Below are 21425 nucleotides of genomic sequence, written 5' to 3'. Positions count from 1 at the left end.
ACCCACCCCCAACCATCCTACCATAAATATCGAGTCAACAAAAGAAAAAACATCAAAACGAAAGTTTTGCACTCCACTTGGAAACAGGCATTTTCCCCCAGTTTTGTTTTTGTTTTAGCAGCTCTGAATCGCTTTTGGATCCGTGCGGATCCCTAAGACCTAACCTCTGTCTCCGTGGGGCAGGAAAAATCTCAACAATTGCACCGATTTTTAGGGCGGATCCGGCGGAACGGAGATACCATGGAGCACAAAATTCCAGGGGGAAGAATGCGAAATGCGCTGCCCGCACGCAAACTACAAATAACTCAAATAGTTGGACAAAGAACAGACAAAATCGAGGGGAAAAATGGGGGCTTTATTTGTGGGCGGTGGATGGGTGGTGAACGGAATCTATGCCACTTACCCAATTAGGGAATACGGCTCTATCTGTAATCTTTGTTTCCCAGCCCTGGCGAATCCAATGTGAATGCCTTCTATTATCAGAACCATTTGTCCGAGACCCATAATATTTCGCATTCATATACCTTTCTCAATTAATTTACTGAGGGGATTTAAATGTGCGAGTGCGCAGCCCCAGCGAGCAAGTTTCAGCAAAAATTATGATTGCAATTTCACACGAATTACATTTCAATTACCCATTGGGAAGCATTGATCCATTGTGATTGATGCACTCGTAATGACATGGCATTCGCCAGGGGGATTAAAGGTCGCATAGGCGAGCCAACAATTGGGCCGAAATGAATGCCAAATGAATGAAGAACAGGACTAATTTAGCTCTATTACACATTACAAAATTAGACATGTAGGAATATTTTACATATTTATATTTGCAAAATTACATAAAAAACAATTTATAAAAAAAAATATCAAATCTGTTCCTACCAAAACTAGATTTAAATGACTAATTTGCAAAATTCAAAGTTATTATCGCTTATATCTCTACATTATTCATTAGACATTTAAATAACAAAAAGCAACGTTGTTGAAAATTTAAATTCCCAAGAAATCGTTTTGCCTAAACAAGAAATCCCCGGAGATCCGCATAAGATTAATGAAATCCATAAAGCATAACTATTAAAGACAGATTCACTAGAAGTATTCCTCCTTCCCCCAGTGCAACTAGTTGGACCAGTGTCCGCCAGGTGTCGCCCCAGTTGGCCCCAAAAGAGATGCAAGCGACAGCAAAATGATGATGACAATTCATTTTGAAGAGTTTCGGATACAATTTGCTGCTGCCATTACACAGGAAAAAAAATGGTGTATGACATGATGAACGATTTTAATAATTTTCAAACTATTTTATATTGCAATATAACAATTTACTTCGAAAAGCTATCAAAAAATTATTATTCATTTAAATATCGATTTATTTAACTTAAATATATATGATGATGCTTTTTTTTTATCTGTGTACTACTACTGCTGTTGACCATTTCCGCTTCTTGTTTATGACCCCACTCTCCACTCTCTTGGCCAAAAAGCGGTTGGCAACAGGCAACAAAAGAGGTAGAGGAGGAGGTAGAGGAGGAGGCGATACACAACCAAAGGCTAAAACCGAACTGAGTCACACAACACTAAGACCCATTCAAAAGAGGGAGATCAATATTCATGATTCATGCCATTGGCATGCATCTGGTTACCAATGAGTTTTGGGGTTGGGGTTTTTGTGTACAGGTACGACGATTATATGGGCTGTTCCGCCGGCTTTATGAGTTAAGCACAATTCTCTACTTGACAAAGCCAAAAAACTCAACTCGGCTCGAATCGTTTGGTCGCATTTTCTGTGTCATTTCCCATTTAGAGCTCCATTTCTCATTTCCGAGGAAAAAACACCTTACTGTTTTTGCTGGCCGGATTATTAACTAATCGCCGGGCCAACATCCATCATCGATACCAAATTGAACATTTCAGGCCACCTAGCGCAACTCAAATTGATAACCAATGAGATAGGAAAAAACACAAAAAAGTCCTGGGCAAAAGAAACGAAGATGCAATGCCCTATAAATTCGGATTTATCTGCACAAAATATATTGGGGTTTTGCGCAGTATTTGGCATAAGCTGAAATATAGTCAAATTACTTTTATAGAAATAAATACGTATAAGCAAAGTATTATATAAATCGAATTTTCGTAATAGCACAACAAATTTAAACGCATTTTTATGTTATGAATAATACTGATGAAAGCCACCATAACATTTTTGTTACAAAATTTTAAAAACAGAAAACTACCAAACGAACATGATTTAAAAAAAAAACTTAGCGAGCAAACCATAAAATGTATATGGTATATTGTATATTGCATCATCATGATTTCTTTTCCCTCAACCATTGAACCCTTTCCAAAAAAAGATAATAGCGCTGGCCTAGAGATAAACATAGAATTAATGTGTTGGTGTAACAGTGAAAGTAAAATAAATGTTGAAACATTTAAGCCAACACATGAGGCTCATTAGAGTGGGCGTGGCGAGGGCGACAGTGCTGCAATGGCAGTGCAAACAAAAGCCATGTAGGTAAACCCACTCTTTTACAAATTCTATTCTACCTATGTTCACTTTTTTTTCCGGTGGAACATTCCACCTTCGTTTGTCAACAATTGTGTGTGGTGATAAGATTTTTTCGGGGGCTTTCTTTTTGTGTCTGCCCGATTGTTTTTGTGGATTTCGTATTGTGTGTGCGACCCATTATCACAAATTATGCATGTGCTCCAGGTTTTGGCTCCATTATCAAGCTCGTGTGTACTCGTCATTATGGTTCGTTATGATTATCTGCTGCAATTGTTGAGAGCGGAGAAATTTTTTGCCATCTGCAGCGAAACGGATTTGGACAAACCAAACCGAGATTATCTCAAAGAAAAAAAAAGAAATATAGTGCGGAAAATGATCAGGGCTAGATATTATATGTGTGATGCATTAAGTATGGCACCAACACTCGGTTTTGGTGTTTTATTACCTATTTACTCACCACTCTAAAACCAAAAGGTTATCAAGTAAGTAAGTCCAATTAATATGTGGCACTTAACTATTGATGTTTGCCAATGATTAGATAAAAACCGGGACTTATTGAATATTTGAAGGATATATGATGGCCAATATGCAGATTAACGACTAAAAGCCATGACATATATGCCAAAACTGATAAGACAGGTGCTAAAGCTGAAAAGATTCCCACTTAAGCCATCTGTATTCAAACGAAACCCCCCACACACTGTTTCCCCGATCATTAATCAGCTCAAATTGGCAAATTATGAGATATTAAAAGCAAACTTAATTGCTATTAACAATGGATGAGGCGCGTAATGAATAACGGATAGCTTGCCCAGGGAATGGGAAAAGGGAGAAACAAGGAGATTCTATCCAGATGCTGGGGGGGATAAGCGATAAAGGTATGAAAATGAATATAAATTGCAGCACACGCTGAGGCGTCATAAAACACGAAAGCAATAAAATGTACAAGCAGTTAAGAAACGAGGATATTTTCCCCCACTAATGCACCCAGGAAAAGAGTTGTCTATTATTTAAAAGCTTTAATATCCTTTCATTTTAATAGAAGCTTACTTTAACATTTGTTTTCGAAATTATACCAGAAAAATTGAATTTTTAATCTGGTAATACGTATACTTAGCCATTTTATTAGTAGGGCAACAGAAATCGCATATTTTATAGTCGAGAAACACAATTTAATGAAAAGTTTAGCTAACTTAGAATATATATTTTTCTTGACTGTGTAGACACCTAACCCCCCTCAAAAATTGGCCACAATTAAGTGAACTGAGGAGACGACGGTGAAGAAGATGAGTAGCCGGCAATGCGACTGGAGGAGTCAGAAAAAAAGACAGGAGAAAATTTAGGCGGTGGAAAGGTAACTTGTCAACGGTGTCGGTGGAAAAAACAAAAGGTAGCGCAGCAGAGAGGAAACCCCTACCCACTTAGCAAATCTCCAAAGTTGAAGCTGATCAAAATGCAAACACAAAAAAAAAAAAAAAACTGAGCAAACTTCAAAACGCCGACAAATAGGTGACGATGGCGGGGGAGTTTCAAACCCTAGTGGTAAGTGGGGTCTTACAAAAGGGAATGGGGTATTGACGACGTGCCCAAGCACTGAAAAATACATGGTTCACCTTTTCTCCCCTCTGTTTTATTTCCCTGTGCTTGTTTTTACCCAGTGTTGTTCTCTACTCCGGTTCTTATTTAATATTTAAAAGCGTCAACAATCGAGGGGCGGCGGGGCACAGTGGGGTTAAAGGTGAATTCCTTATGACCAGATTCGAGTCCATGTAGAAAGTGATAAAGCAGCGCGTCGAAAGTGGAATGTAAAAAATGTGTGTGCATAATAAAATTAGCGATAGCCACGCCCCCACAATTGCAACCCCTTTTGGTGGGTTCTATAAGTAGGCTACAGCAATAGAAACGTGTAACCGCATAGTTAAAAGTAACGAGGAGTTTCAACACGCCACAGAGGGGTTAAGGGTTCTGAAAGGTGAGAAAAGTTGAGTGCCTCAAGTAAAGTAGGTAACGAGTTTAAAAACAAAATATATCTTGATTATTAGGCAATCAAAGAATGTTATTAATGAATGTTCTTGTCTAGAATCTCCAATCATAAGATCAAGGACGACATCTATACGTTCTTTTAAAGAATGAACACGGAAAAAAACCAATTACAAAAGCCGAGCAACATCGTATAACCAAGAAAGACAATACCCACACAAACTAGTCAGATGAAATGGGAAAACAAAAAAAACACGAAAAACATCTGATTAAGGACAACCGAATCGATGGCACATTGATGTTTGTATCTTAGTTAAAACTTTGCTACAATTAATAGCGAACTAAGAAAACCAAGGAGCAATGAGTTTTCCACAGCGGGGCACACTGTGGAAAACCTCTTGAGTTTTCGTGCCATATATTGCGGCGTTTTCCACATGGGGAATACTTTTGGTACTTTCGTCTACCTGCCCTTCCTTCTCTTTCTTTCTCTCTCTCTCTCTCATTTCTCCGTCTCTTTCCACGCACTCCAAAACGTGTGCAACATGTGTGGGTGTGTTTTGTATCTGGGATTTTGGGTGAAAGAAGCAGCCAAAAAGGTAACCCATGAATGTATCTGTGTGAGTGCAGCCAAAGACCGGAAATGTCTAATGATAGCTGTCTTCTTCTTCTGGAATATGTGTCCTCCACTTCTTCTTCTTCTTTTGAGCGGCGGCGTCTTCTCTTCTTCTTCTTCTGCTTCTTCTTAGCCGTCTGCTATTTGTGTCTTCAATTTGCACCTGGCTTTGGTCTGCTGCTCCTCGTGGCGCTTCTTCATTTTGATACCCTATAAACTATGGGTATAACTATTCTGGACACTACTAAAGGTACCAGAAAAAGTGGGCTTTGAAACTTCGGTATTATATACCATCCACATACTACCATTCGGGCCCAAAAAAAAAAAAATATTTATAAATAAACATGATTTTGAAACCCATTCATTAAACTACAAAACTTTCTGGTATAAAAATCTATCATCATTTCTACGATTTGAATAAGATATTTTACAAAGCTTACACTTTTTGAACCCTTTACATCGCATTATGGTGCTGCTCAATTTATAATCAACTTTTTCAACATCTTAAAAGGGTGTTAAAATCTTCGATTTCCAAATTGGTTACACCCCACAACTCAACCTCATTTTCAGCATGCAAGTCACAATGAAACTTCTTGTCCGTTGTTGTTGTTGCTGCTGCCTTGCAGCTTATGCAAATGTGCCCAGCGAAGGTAAGCGCACATGCAATGACCTACCCTGCACCCAGAACCCCCCACCGCGCCCCTGTGCCCCCTATTTTTACCAACAACTTCTTAACCTGGCCTTGATCGTGGTGTTTTTCGCCAGCAAGAAATTCTTCTTCACTCAATCATTCGCTCGCTTAGTTTGACATGCGTCACCCCTCTCCCAGCGTTAAAAAAAAATAATATAGACCCCCTTTTTGCCACACCTCTGACACACCGCGATGGTTTTACCTCTTTCGCATATTAATTGAAGGAAGAATCGTTGTAGGCGCAGGGGCGGGGTGGGGGCACACTGCAATAAAACTCTTCATGAATCAAGGTAACAAAGAAAAAAGTTGGTAATAAACATTAAGAGTGGGTTCTTAGAGGGGGTGGGTTTATCAATTAGTGAACATTAACTGTATAGTCAGACGGGCTTCATTAGAAGCCATAAAAATATTCTTTGTAAATTTAATAATAAATCACTATTCAGCGTTCGTACAAAACAAAAAAAAAATAAAAATAAAAGAGGAGAGGAGGGGAGGGGAGAAGGAAACACATTTTTGATTGCATTGTTTTAATGGTTTTTTTTTACTACGTACGCTTCTTCCAAGTTTCTTTTGTTGCAAGTGGATCAATGCTAATTGAAATGCGTGGCAAGCAGAAGGAAAAATCAGACAGAAAAAGCAATACAAAGCAAAAAAAAGAAATCAAGAAATATTTACACAAGCAGTTACAATCTATACATATATACACTAACGACTATTTGCTGTATCTTGTAGCTTTAGGTATTTCTATGAATTCAAACAATTAAGCGCAATTGGGCACACAGTTTGGCAGCAATTTGGAAATTACTATGGTTTAGTTTGTACTAAACGAGTCAGAAAGAATCAGACAACGAATCTTAATCACTTTGAATGAGAACCCCCATTTCAAATGTTTTAATTCAATTATTACCAGGCGAATATAAAATGTTGAAGGCATAAAACCACCAGAATATAAGTTTCCTGTTTGATAATTTCTTTAGAAAAACTTTATCAATTTATGCTATTAGAAGCAAAAGTTTATTTAGAGATCTGCCAAACTTACTTATATTAACCTTAATACCAGCTTAACGGCAAGTCTTCAAAAGCTAACTAAAATTTGCAAACCCTTGAAATTAACTTACCATTTTATTGGCCATATTTCGCAAAAGCTTCTAAATACATACCACCCAAAGTGCAATTCGTAATTAACTAGTATTTAAGAAATCTCCTTCTTGCTCATTTTGTAGTTTTTGATTTTTAAACACTTTAGAAAGTTTAAGACAAGCGGAAAACTTGCTAATCTGTTTAATAACCGTATCAAAGTTTTAAGGACACTCAAAACGAAAAATCTTCTCCCGTTTAATTTGCTTCATTCTGGAATCATCAAACTTGTTAGCTCATTTGTCACAGTTTGCAGGCGAAAATATCAAACTGTGCGAGACACATTTGACTTTTGTTCAATCTATCGCTCCACGGGGGAAACCCCGGAAAAGGGGGGAAAAACAGAGGAAAGCGGACAAACTGCAATGCGGGAATGGATGGTGTTTTTCTTTGGGTGGGACAGGGGGAGGGTAGCGTGTCCTATATGCTGGTCAAACATTGTCCCGCTGGTTGTAATTTGGCATTGTAAAAGCCGGCCAGGCTTTTGGTTTGCTGCCTCTGTCGTCCTTCCCATACATCAACACTTTGCATTTTCCGATAGATCGCGGATAATTGTTATTGTTCTTATTTATGCTCGGTCATTTTTGCTGCCACTGATTTTTGGCTGCCACTGTTATTTTTATGCTTTTCCCGATCTATTTTGAAGTTGTCTATGCTATTATTTTTGTAGTAATTTTATTTCCTATTTGTGGACTTTACATTTTTTTCAAACTATATTTTATTTTTCTACATTTGCAAAGTTTTTTGTAAGAATAATGGATGTTATGAATACAAATATTTTACTATAAATATTTATCAGAAATTCAATAATCTTTTAATCTGGAATCAAATATTACCAATCAAATTTAGTTTAAAATCTATTATCCCCTTTTGCCTACGTCTCTGTGCCCTTTTTGTTTATTGGCATCACGGGTGTGTAAATGTCCGTTTAATGCTAAAATCCAAACGCTTTGCCTGATTTACATTGTCAATAGAAAAGCGTTAGGATAATGTTTGAAAGCCACACCAGGATAAACAAAAGCCCTTTTTGGGGAGAGGGGCGAGTGGTCGCCACCCATGGACAATTGTGGGTCAATCAATTTTTGACGCATTCAAACAATTCGCCGGAAAATTTGATTTATCTAATGCAGTCGTTTCGTCGATTCCATCGGAAATTCTTTATTAAATTAGGCGAGTGTTTTGTGCAAATGCGATATGTGTGTAATGGCCGCCCAGTAAAAGAGAACAATTAACTTTTGGTCAATATCAGCCAAGGAAATAAAAAAAAAACCATTTGATCTATTACATGCAGTTTTGTTTTTCCCCATCGAATATTGACGTTTCTTTTCTCTCAAATATCCGAGAGAGTTTTGTTAGCCAAAGGCGCTTACTGGCTTATAAAATGGCAATCCAGAAAGCAAGCTTGTTAACGGAGAATGTGCATTGGCAACCGAAAGGAATTTTCAGTTCGTTGCAGAGATTGTGTGGCAGGAGCAGTTTGACAGGACATCGAGTATGGCCCCAACGGGAGTCGGTCGACGGACAAAATGGATACTCTTTTTCCACCCATAGACACTGGAATAACAGTATAATATCATGTCACCATGTTGATGAATACATCCAACCCCTCCTGGCTCTACCAAAAATATGTGCTGGAAAAACCGCAAATACAGAACGCAGAAACCGGAAAGAGAGAGAGATGCAGAGGAAAACTAATCGAATTTTGGTAGGTGCACACATAAGCCAACAATGTTACTTGAAAATTTACTTGAAAACGGGGCAAAAGTATTGGCATGGACAGATAATCAAATGGACAGGGAAGTGAAAATTAAAGAAACAACATTATTTTGGCATTAATACTATATTCAACAAATTAGTCAAACGCTATTGAAAATGTATTGCGTTTAAATTCATGGCACTTAAATAATACAGGTATTTTGTAAATTTAAAAAACATTCTTTAAAACTCCCCATTCCACCTATTATTGCTTTTCGATCACAGTTTTCTTATCGAAAACGATATCAGACTTTCGCTTTTGATTGGTACTTGTTTTTCGCAGTTTTTTTTTCAGAGCCGCTCTGATTACCGCACTCGAGTTTAATTGACTTGCTGTTATGAAACGCACTGTGCTCCTTTGTTTACGTTAAAGAGCCGAGCAGCTATCATCATCATTCGCTCTATATTGTTTAAATTACATATATCTCTTTCACAGTCAATTCACTTGGACAATCTTTGTAAGTTATTTCGCTTCGCTCTGGGCTGCCGCTCATTTTTATTGTTACTATTTTTTTCGCGCCTTAACCTTCCCCCTTCGCCAACATAAACAATAAAAATAAGCGAGAAAGAGAGCTTTAAAAGTGATTTCATGTTCGTTTCTCATTCGTTTAAATAACTTTTGGTGTTTGTTCGTATTTTATTTGGTTATTTTTTTGGCTTGAAAGGCGATTTCGCAGCACTGTTAAATTGATGTCACTAGTTAATGAATAGAGAGCGAAAAAAAATAGAAAACTATATTGGGGGTTCGGATGTGGATGGGTCCCGAAGTGCAACAACAACAAGTTGAAGCCAATTATAAAACTGTCGACTGGCGCTTCGCCTTCAACTTCATCTTTAGGTTATGGAGTTTGTTTGCCGTGTAACCAGAGATGATAGCAGAAAATATCTATGGGAAACACAAACGGGCAAAGAGAAGTGAACAACATAAGACCAAAACAGGGTATGAAATGAGTGCACAGAAAAAAATATTGTTGTTATAAAACACTTAATAAAAAGTTAGAGTTTAAAAGCAAAATCTATATATGGTACATATATTCTCCAAAAGTCAATAAAATTTCGACAGTAAAGAAGCTTTGAAACGTATGTATGCATTCAAATTAAAAGATTCATTTCTTCGACAAAATTTTAGTTCATAACATATCATTTTGAAATTTATATCTTAACTCTCTGTAAATGTTCCTATTCATATTTATCGAATAACAAAATAATATATTTAAAAAAAATGAGATCCAAAGATAGTTTTCCTTAATCATATTTTTAAAAGTTTTCAGATTGCTTTTCTCATTGAGAAAGCCGATTCTTAAATAAAAGTGAAACATATTTTTCTGTGTAAGATATTGAGAAAAGGGAAGAGGCAGGGCAACAAGTGCGGAAAGACAAGGCGAAAGTAAAGCAGCTGGACAAACAACTTGCATTTTTTGTCAGATTTCTTAGTCGTGTTCTTTTCGTTTTCTCCGTTTCTTAGTCAGCAAACAGTTGTACAGGCACTGGAAAATGGGCGTAAGGGGAGGGGACGGTGCACCTGCAGTGGCAAAAACAGATGGCTTAAAACAAAATAAAAAAGCGTGTAAAAGAACCCCCAGACAGACAGAAAAACGAAGCAGTCGGGAAGACGATACGAAGCTCTCAAACAATTAAGCTAATTTAGCACTTTCCACGCTCAGTTGCAGCAGATTTATCCAACACCACCCCCTTTAGCCCCCCGCCCACGGCCACAGACAACCTAAATATTGAAAAAGTATTTATACAACAAGATCAGGGTGGTTTCCCTTTTCCTTCGCTTGATAAACATGAGAATTCTCATTTCACTGCAAGTTATTTCCGTGGCTTATCATTTTGCACAGTGAGAAATAAGTTGCATACCACATATGTAGTTTATAGGTTTGCTTGATTCATTTATTGCTTAAAATAAAAATATAAGACTGTGATTTTCAGCAAACCCCTCTTGATTCCACTTCCACTTCATAGATAAATTTAACTGGTACCATATGCAAATGTTTGTGGGCTTTACAACTCCCTATCTGTAGAGTTCAATTTGCACAATAATTTCAGGCTTCATGGAACGCCCCCGCAAAACCAAAGGCCTCCAAACATAAACAGCAACACAAACAGGCCTGAGGGACTCATTGTGGTGACTCCGTCACCCCGAAACCCCCCAGAACCCTCCAGAAAACCCCCAACACCCCCACATAAACTATTCAGATGCCCTATGCCGAAATCCCCAGCGCAAATGTGAGGTTATGGGTGCAAGGCATGCACGAAATTCAAATCAAAAATTTGTTGATTCTGTATGTAATATTTGGTTTGGCAGGCGGCACCTAATACAATGCTCAATATAATGTTTGGATCGCCAACCTCGGGGGCAAAGATTTATTGTGCAAACAATCGGCGCATAAATGAACAAAATGCAAAATTGCACAGTGTACACTGCGTTTCATGACGCTATAATTTTAAATATGTTATTAAACACCAAATTTATAAACATATATTGCAAACTTAAGATATATGTTCAGTACTTTCGAAGCGTAGAATAGCGCGATTGTGTTAACCGCATTCTTACGTGCCGTGAAAGATAGAAATAATCTCATATTTAATTAATATGAAAAATCTTTAAAATATGCAAAGGCAAATAATTCAAGTAAAAAACGTAATAAATAAAAATAAATCTTTAACTTCCTAGGAAGGTTATTTAATACTTGTTGGAAACTTTAAGACAGAAACTGTTTGTAAAAAGATAGTTTCCTCTACAAAATTCCTTGTCAACATTTTTAATCAGCATAATCTTTCTGAATTATGATATGTCACAGTATTTTTTTAATGTTTCTGTAATAAAACTCCACTAAGAAATCACGCAACTCAAGTTCTAGACTGCCGTGAAAGAAGCTCATTTCACAGTTATGCTTAATGATTCTGGTTCCATTTTCATAATTTTCACACAGAAAAAATACAGCAAAAAAAACATAAAAATAACAGCGGATCGTGGAAAAGCATGAAATATTTTCACACTCCAGAAATAGAGGCTAGATAAGCAAGTTTTATTTATACCCAGTTATATTTTATTTTTACAACTTACTGTGAGCACTCTAGAGTTTGAAAGATTCAGTAAACAATTTTCCGGGATTCATTTTTGATTCCGCTTTTGGGAACACTTAGTATTTTTTATGTGCGACATTAGCTAAGTATTAGATTAGTGAATTGGACAATGTTGTTATTAAAAAACTAGTACTTTTATAAACATTGCCTTAAAATTAAAAACCAGTGTTAAGTATGCATTTTGATATCGTGGGTTTTTTGTAACGAACGGGTCCTATTTATTTATTTTGTTATATTTGCCTGTCTTAAATATTTATACTTTCATAAGCGAAAAAATGGGAGCAGCAAAACAAAAGTCGAAGAAATTGCACCGATCGTTCGAAATTCGTATTCAAAATCGAACGCGAGGGTTTTTCGTGTTGCCTTTTAAGCGGCTCCTTCGTGTTTCGAAATTCCCACGGCTGTTTGTTTTGTACTTGTTTTTCGTAAAAAAAAAGATGAAAGAGAAAGAGGGAATGCAAAAGAACAAGAAGCAGTGGAGGGAAGAAGAAGAACTTACCCGCGTAACAAAAAAAGCAGCTGTCGCAGTAGCAGAGCAAGAACAGCGCTGCAATCAGCAACGCCGACTGCGGCATCTTAATGGCAGTTGTTGTTTTTGGACGACGTCGACGCAGCGACGACGCCGCAGATTTGAGCATTTGTTGTTGGCTTTTGGTTTTTCTTTTTGGGTTTTCTTCAATGTTCTCGATTTTCGATGCTCGGGTTTTCTACTTTTCAGTCTACAGTCCAGTTTTAATTACACATTTCTCACATCTTTTTTGGCTAAAAACATAAAACATGATATTTTAAACGTCACTTTTTCAGTTTTTGCTCTGTGCCAGCCATTCGCGCACACAAACACACACAAGCAGACACAACACACAAGCACACCTGCCACAGGTAGAAGCAAAAAGAGAGAGAGAGGGAGTGGAAAAGAGAGCGATCAAAAGCAAAAATCCAAAAAAAAACTTCGCGCTCTCTTTCGCTCTTGCTGTTTTGGAACCCTTTTTCTTTTGGGTTTTTAAGACTGGTTTTTAAACCCGTTTTTCCCATGCAATTCTCACACAAACACATGCACACACACATATCGTGGCACATATTGGTGGCCAAGTTAGATTTTATAAAATTTGTTAAATAAACAAATGTTTGTTTCATTTATGCCTGGCTTTTTGGCGGCATTTCTTCACAAGCACTCAAAATAACAAAACACAAAAACAGAACAAAAACCAACAAAAAAAACGCGATCGGTGCGAAAGAGACGGCGCGCCTACTGCTTTTCCACTTCGTCTTCTTCTTCTTTTGGGTTAAACCGATTTACTCTTTTTTTCCAAATAGTAATAATTAAAACGTTTGGCCAAATCTTAAAATAACAACAATCAAGAAAACAAGAACCAAAATTCGAGAGTCGCGTTAGTCATGCAATCACAAATTACTGTATTACGGGACGACTCGGCTACACAACCGTTCACAACCATTTATAATTAATAATAATAATTATTAAATAATATTACATTTAGTATTTAACAAATCTTCTGGGTTTGACGAAACACCAGCAGCGAACAAAGTTAAGAGCGACGCAGAGTCCGGAACAAGCGACCAAACGGCGAGACGGCGAAAACGAATTTGACGAGGAAAACAGAATCCGTTTTCATTGCCCCTGCTTTGAGTCGATTTCTTAACAGAAATGTTATTTCTTAACAGAAATGTTACAAATCATGGTTTTCTGTTAAAAATCAACGTATTCACAACAGAAATGAGAGGCCACCAACTACTCTCGCTGCTGCTCTCTGCTGCTTAGCGCTCAAAACAAAATTCTTTGTCACAGCACAGTGGGCCACATCCGGGCAAAAATAAAACGAAGCGAGGGGCGCAATCGAAGTGTGCCAGGTGATGGGCTTAAAATATACCAAAAATACTCGGGAAACAGCTGAGATAAAAACAGCAGAGGTTAACGATACAAATTTTGAGAAAATTTGGGACTGCAAGTCCATATGCACCGTCATACGCATATATTGAATGCGTGAAGAGGCGTTCTTTTGCTCTTTTAAGATATCAACCACTATTGTAACAACCTTTTTATAACATTAGGAAACTTTCAATAAAGTTTTCCTATTGGTGTAACTTATGTAACTGTGCTCATTATAATTATTTAAATCTTTTTTCAAATTTCTTAACGGAAATAAAATAAATAAATGTTTTTCTAGATATTTAGAAAGCAACTAGAACATTAATAGCCCCCGAAAAATCAAAAAGTACGAGCTAAATAAGACTTACAAAGTTCAAACATTGCCAGTCAGACATTTAATAATCAAAGCTAACAGCTTTTTCTAAGTATAGAGAAAAACAGGTTTTGAATTTAAAAAATTATGTTATTTTTGCATTCTAAATTTAGGATGAAATTTATTTATTTCATTGAATGCCAGAAAATATTATCTACACCACTGTGCAAAATCCACTCAAAACCAGCGCAAAGTCACTCGAAGTTAGCAACATCACTCAAACTTGAGCGGAAATGGTTAAGTGGCACCGTCTGGCTTTTCTTAAGGAAACTTTTTAATTATTTTTGTAAGCTGAATTACAAACAACATATAAAAATAGGCACATAAATGTTTAATTCAAAACAAGATTAATTTTTTAGATTTCGATTTTGAGTCCAAATCAATAATAATATAAATTAAACTCCCGCTAACGTGGACCCCTACCATTAATAAGTTTTAAAATAAATTAATAATAAATATTTAAGAAAATATATAATTTTTGTAATTTATATGCCCTATGAAATCACGAAATCGATCAAATTACGAATGTATTTTGGGTAAATTTTAATGAAAAACATTTAAATATTTAGTTGCAGTTACTCAAAATTCAACTCCCGCTGAGTTTTTTCCTATAACATTGCAAAATGCGAAGAGTTTAATGGAAAATACATGTAACGAGTATGCAAAATAAATAAATTCTGATTACGTTTCCCCTATTTCGCATTTCACCGAATTTTATTTTGGCGCATACATTTTTTAAGTGTGTTAACAACACATTTTGGCTATTAAGCTTGGCGTTTTCTCCGCATTAAAATTAAAAACACACAAAATGTATGCAAAATGTAATGCAATTGTAAGTTGTGTGCGTGTTTTTCCCATTTTCCACACAAGTTGAAGAAGCAGCAGCGGCAACGAAACCCGCAGAGAAAGATGCGAAATAAAATGTGCATTTCAAAATGCACTTAAAAATTGTTGTCGCTGGGTGTGTATATTTGTGAGAGTATGTGTGTGTCTGTGCGTGTGTTCTGGGCCGAGTGTGTGTGTCCCGCCAGAGGTCACAGGTCAACTTCGTCGCCTGCCAATTAAAACTTTTTATGCGCTGCGGCGGCTCCACACACACGGCATAAGCAGCCTTTCCAGAGATGACAGTTGTCCAAGTGCAATATCATTTGGGTTCCGAAAATGTTGATTTTACAACTATAAAAACCCTTAAAAAATATAGGTGAGCTTTAAGTGAAATAATTAAATACTATCCCTATTAAAAACATAGAACGTAAAAGTAACTTCACGTGTATAAAATGCTATCCACAAATGAATATTAAAAAGAAAAGATACAATTGGACTATGTTTATTATTCATCTATTAGTGATGGCCAAAATGCATCGATATATTTTTAAATATTTTGTTAATTCTAAAAGATCCATAAAAATAATCACTTTTATCATAATATGTAAAGAAAATTGAAGTTATAAAATTCAAACTCATTTTTTTTTATTTTACTTTACTTTAAAATAAAGACTTTAACCATGACATATTTCTTGGCATTATCAAAGTTTAACAATATCACTATCAACGATTTTTTAAGACTCGATTCAAAATTTCAAACTTTATGCTATTGTTTTTAAATATTATCATGTAAAGTATTTCATTGATTTTGGTTTTAAAGTTATCGTGTCACGCACTCATCGACAGTAACCACACACATACGAGGGCAAGCGCATTTTCAAGTAACTTTATTAATGCGATTTCAGTTAATTAACAACACAACAATTACGCGGCCAAGGGGTGGCGCGGGTGGTAGGGACTCGCCAAAAAGACGAACTTTTTAATCAACAAATATACATATATATAAAGAAAATGGCTGGCGAAAAGTTCACTTGCTGTCGATATATATATGAAAAACATCTCGATATTAAGTTGATAGTGGGATAATAACAAAATGATTTGCATATAAATTACAAGTCAAAAAAGTGTTTTCAAAACAATAGTAACAATATTGTGAAGATGTGATTACATACTGTATAAGAAATGAAAAAGCAACATTTCTGAAAGCCGATTTCCATCATTATATTGTATTTGGCAAACACAACTGAAGTAAATCAAAAGTAACTCAAGTATTTCACTCAATTGCCCACGCCCACGCATGTGTCGTATTGTTTTGAGTTGGAAATTTTGTCGTTTGCGCAACAAGTTGGCAAAATCTCACCGACGACGAGAATCTCGACGACTGTGTCTGGGTATGTGGGTGTATCCATGTAATAGTGTTTGAGTTGTGCTTTCACCACTTTCACTCCTCTGTTTGCCTGCCACATACACACGCACGTAAGCACACACACATACGCACACAGGAGATGCAGGACACACGCAAATCGGAAATCCAGGCAAAAGTTTTCTTTGCCTATCAAATGGCAAAAAATATGTTGCCTACCTTTGGGAGCTGGAATATCAGACGCCCGGAAAATCAAGAGAAGCGAGGGGAAAACCCATGAAATGTGCAAATGTAGAGTGAGCGAGAAACGGGCTAAATTTTGAATGGCTGCCAAGGAAATTAGAAGAACAAAAAGTTGATTAAATAAAGCCGGGAAATGTCATCATAATGCCAAACGATGAAAGCGTTTTACATTACTTTGTTTAATTTTTCTAAAGGGGCTTACAAGGTAAAAATACTTTTCAATAAAATAATCTGGTATTTGTAAGGAAGTTAAAGGAAAATTAAAAGATTTAACGAAAATCGGCCTTTTAAGTATTATCATTTAAGGGGAATAAAAAAAAAGAACGATACATTTTAATGTTAAGATCACATTTTTACAAAGTTATAATATTTACAACGAAGAGTAGCTTAAATAGAAAAAAAAAGAGAAGATCGATTTTGAAAAAAAAATAATCAATTTCACTTAATTAAATATATATTAACTTCAAATAAATAAAACTTAAGTTTAATTATGTGTAAAGAACAACTGTAAATAAGACAAACAAATATCAATGTAGCTCAACCGTTGGCACAAGCCGTTCAAAGCCACCAAATAAAAATAAGTCGCATAAATTAAACTGAAATAGGCAAACTCAATATTTCCTCGCGACTGAAACTGCCCCTTTCCTAGCAATTACTTGTAATTGAAAAAGCTATTCACATGCTCCAGATACCCATCTTCTTATTATTTATTCCGCCATTTTGTGTCATTGCGATTTGACTCTTCATTACAAATTCCCCAAGCCCCCCGATGACAAAAAAAAAAATAAAACTTAATTATGCCTAATTGAGTTAAATGATTAACGGAGCATTTCACTCCCCATTTCCATGTGACCTGTGATCCATTCAATTTCCACATGGCCAGTCGATTGGTCAGTCGGACATGGCTTAACACTCAAATTGATTTGAAATGTGCTTAAAAAATTATGCTACACACGGACGGGGCAGCGACAACAGCGGCAATAAAAAAAAAAAAAAACAAAAACGTAAAGGTGTGTTGGTGAATTGACAAATGTGAAATAGAAAATGGATGCGCACAGTGAAAGTATACTCAAATCTAAATTTAAATTTCACGAGTGTTAAATAAAATCACACTTGGCCACTTTCGATTGGTTTGGCCATCGATCTTGAAATATAGAATTGATATCGATATCGATCGATAGGTTTGTCCATCGATCTTGAAATACAATATTGATGCCCATTTAATATATAAAATAAAATAACTATTAAAAACCATCAATTATGTAATTTAAAAACCTTAGATTAGCGTTTAGTCAATAAAATTCGAGCTGCATATTATAGGTAACCATTTTTTTTTTGCAATTTTTGCATTTCCCAAACAATTCATTCCGTGTGGTCAATGTGCAAGCGAATTGCATTTGACAAAAAAAAATAAAAACAAATCAAAACTGGGCAACACACTCCACCTATTTGACCCCATCCGAAACCCCTCTCGGCGCACCCACATTATTTCCAAACCCCCGTTTTAGAACCCCACGGGGTTTTGGTGTTGACAAGCTCGTTGGCAAATCACACAAAGTATGCAACAGAAACAAACGAATGCTCCGCTGACAACAACAAAAAAAAAAAAAACGTGAAAAACAACAGGGAAATTGGGAATTGCAAATTCGAACAAATTTCGTATGCCCTTTTCTATAAAGGATGTAGGAAATGCAACATACATAAGCTTACTTAATATCTCAATAACGAAATTAAATTCATAAATTTTAAATGGAAATAAAAAAAAATGTTATTTACCGTATATATGTAATGGCTTAAGTTATAGGTACAGCATTTTCAGCATAATCACCAGAATGTCGCTTTAAATCTGTCTTTTTGTTGTCATATTAACTGAAGTACTGGATTGAGTTGTGCTTTGAAATAAAGAAATCTACTAAAAAATATTATTTATATATTCTTTAGATGGCGAATCCCCTTATAAAATCGAGCATATCCAAAATGAACCGAAGAGAAAGGGCATTATCCTAATCCGAACTAGCAGCTGTCAAATTTATTTGCGCACGAAAATCCATCTGCTTGGACCACGGACCGCAACTGCAACCACGTGCCCCCTCCTTCTCACCCCCCCTCAAATCATTTGCCGGGGGCGCCCGCTGAAAATCAGGGGGTTGGAGGACTAGAAGCGCAACAAGTTCCTGCAGTAGTCATTTCAATCCAATTCCTTTTATTGTTGTTGGTCTTTGTTGTTTGGCATTGGCAACTTTGAAACCCCCTTGCTCAGTTTGTGTTGCCAATCAACACCTACCCCACGGCTCGACGCCCATGCCCATGCTATTTTGACAAGGATATAAGCCAGGACTTTGCGTTATTGGCATTCGCCGTGAATGTGAACGAAGACTTCAGGACTCAGGATGCAGGATGCAGGATGCAGATAGAAATGGAGATGGAGATGGAATGTTGGATGGACACCCGCCTGCGGATGCGGACATGAACTGTCGATACGGACACAAACACTTTTGGCTAATCGAATTTAAATTTCTCACAAATGAAGCGCATCAGACGCAATGCAATTGCAGATTGAAAGGGATAGATAGCTCTTAGGCACCTGGAGAAAATATTTGAAAAATAATAATAATATTATTACATTTACACAAAGGCGACCAAAAAATCATACCCCGTAAAGTTTATGACTTAAATCTTTTATCTCGTTGATTTAAATTTGTCTGCTTAGTAATATTAAATATTTGTTAACCACTTTTTAGATATTTAAATGCGACAACGTCATAAATTTCTTTCAAATTCATATCGGAATGTCTAGCAAATTTTTATCATTTTAATCATGTTAATTGAAATGGCTTACAAATTGTTGATTGTACTTATGATCCAGTTAATTTAAGCCATATATATTATATGGTTGATTTTTGGTGACACCAATTTATGAAAAAAAATCTTTTAGGTAGTTTGACTCGTAGCTTTGGTTCTTCTCAGATCTATTTTTAAAATAACAACTTTTTTTCCAGTGAAAAAAAGGGCGTGGCACTAACACGTGAGACATGTGTTTGTATATGGCAGCTTATATAATCAAACATCCTCTTTGTGTGACTGATGCGACATTAAGTGAGCGAACCAGCGGAATCGGAATCGGAATGTCATTATATGCTTATCCTGAAGATCCAGGAATTGATATACTTTGGTTTGTGCAACGTAAGTGGTGGGCGTGGCCCCGTGGGAGTAATTGCCGAAAACTGAGGTGTCAATGGCATGTATATGCAATGATACATTTATATATATGTATATATCCATTGGAAAGTCGTTGGCTGTCATTACTGGATGTCGAGCATTGTTAATCTGACACTTTATCGATTAACGAAACTACAACGAAACTTGCCCGAGGGTCTTTGGGGGGCGGGAGCAGGGCGAAAGGGGCGTGGCAGCCATTACAAGGTAACTAACTCATCGTTTAAGTTGTCACAAGCTACTTCACACGAAGAATTTGCCGATAATCGCTCAATTAGTTGCGGATTATTGTAAGCGTTGTCGAAAAATGCGTTTTTTTTTCTATATACATACATACGTACAATTTAATTATTTATCGTATTTTTAATTAATTACATTTATTTTCATTGCCTGTCAGCCCTCACAATTTAATTAAGTTCCTGGCAATAAAACTCACAAAGTCTTTACGCAAATGTTTTATTTGCTGGTGGAAAATGGCGAAGGTGAAAACCAGGTTTATAAACAGAAAATAAAAGACTACTATGCTTTTAGTTTTGGTTAAACGTTTTTTACGTTCTGAAACACATTTTTGAATAACCAGGAATGATTAAAAAATATCTTTTCAATGATTATATATATGAGTAACTGTACAACACTTTTTTTCGAGGTCAGGTATTATTAAAAAATCTGCACAAATTTGTGTCTTACCTAAGGATAATGTTTTAAATGTCATATATTTCAGTTAATTTATATTTATTAAAATCTTAATTACTTTATTCATCTGTTTTCACTTACCAGTTTCATTTCAGCTCTTTTGTTCCGATACCTATCGTGAACTTGTGATTCTCTTCGATTAACTTTCCCACCGCTTTTCACCCAACAAGTAATGCTCCTTCAATGCCGAGTGGGTGGAGTGGTTTGTGGCTTTGCGGCTTTGCCGAGGCGCCTGCTGCATTGCGACAAGTTGGAGCTTCTATCAACTGGTGTCCAATTTGTTATGGACAGGTAAAAATGGCAATGCGCGACGCCATAAATCAGCAGTGCCAGTGGCCTCCTGGCGGGAAGGGAGTTGAGGCTGGCGATGGGGATGGCACTGGGGATGAGGATTCCCAAAGGATACGTCCTGGTCAGGGGCAGGCTCACTTGGCAGACTGCTTGGCCAGAAGCAAATAGCAACAGCGAAAGCAGCAGCATTGTTGCGGATTGTGGCATTGTCTTGCGGCATGCAGCTGGCACATTGGTTCCAAAACCTGTTAATAAATCTCCACATGGATAAAAAAAACAGTTCGAAATGAATTTAATATTCGTTACTTTTTGATGAGTAAAAAATATCAGGAAGGTAGGCATTTTACACGTTTTTTATCCAGGTTCAAATTCAATCTATGGTCATTTTGATTTTCCTTACTTTAAGACGGACAAAGTCAATTGAGGAAATGTATTTCTAAACACTTTCTTACGGAAATACAAAAAAACAAGATGATATGATGTTTTCTAAAAATAGTCTCCAATGAAATTTTCTATCTTGCTGAAGAATTCGCGTTTATTTTGGCTTTACCATGATCCTTATGTTTGGCCAATTGTCATCTAAAGAATTCACATCTCGATATTTGATGGCTAAAGAGTTGCTATTCTCAAGTCATTTGGTTGCAATGTTTGCCCCCTGTTGGCGATTGTAATTGCAACCGTTTGTCAATTATGTTTCGCATGCAGTTGAAAACGTTGCATTTCCGACGCCGCCATTGCCACTGGCCAATGTCGAGTGGCGA

The 21425-nt window shown here is 36.5% G+C and overlaps 1 protein-coding gene across 16 annotated transcripts in view; it reads right to left on the bottom strand.

Annotated features, from left to right (window-relative positions):
* Nucleotides 1-13387, bottom strand: part of LOC128265914 (protein sidekick) — an 80301-nt gene extending 66914 nt beyond the window's left edge. For all 16 annotated transcript variants that reach the window (XM_053002144.1, XM_053002149.1, XM_053002148.1 and 13 more), the window contains exons 1-2: nt 13266-13387; nt 12275-12537 (exon numbers count right to left, since the gene is read on the bottom strand). In XM_053002144.1, coding sequence (XP_052858104.1) covers nt 12275-12413 — 139 coding nt within the window. In that variant the 5' untranslated portion in view covers nt 12414-12537; nt 13266-13387. The remainder of the gene's footprint in view (nt 1-12274; nt 12538-13265) is intronic.
* Nucleotides 13388-21425: the final 8038 nt, after the last annotated feature.

Source organism: Drosophila gunungcola, unplaced genomic scaffold, assembly GCF_025200985.1.
Source record: "Drosophila gunungcola strain Sukarami unplaced genomic scaffold, Dgunungcola_SK_2 000176F, whole genome shotgun sequence".
Lineage (NCBI taxonomy): Eukaryota > Metazoa > Arthropoda > Insecta > Diptera > Drosophilidae > Drosophila > Drosophila gunungcola.
Note: the sequence above shows the minus strand (reverse complement) of the source record. Positions and strands in the feature narration are given on the sequence as shown.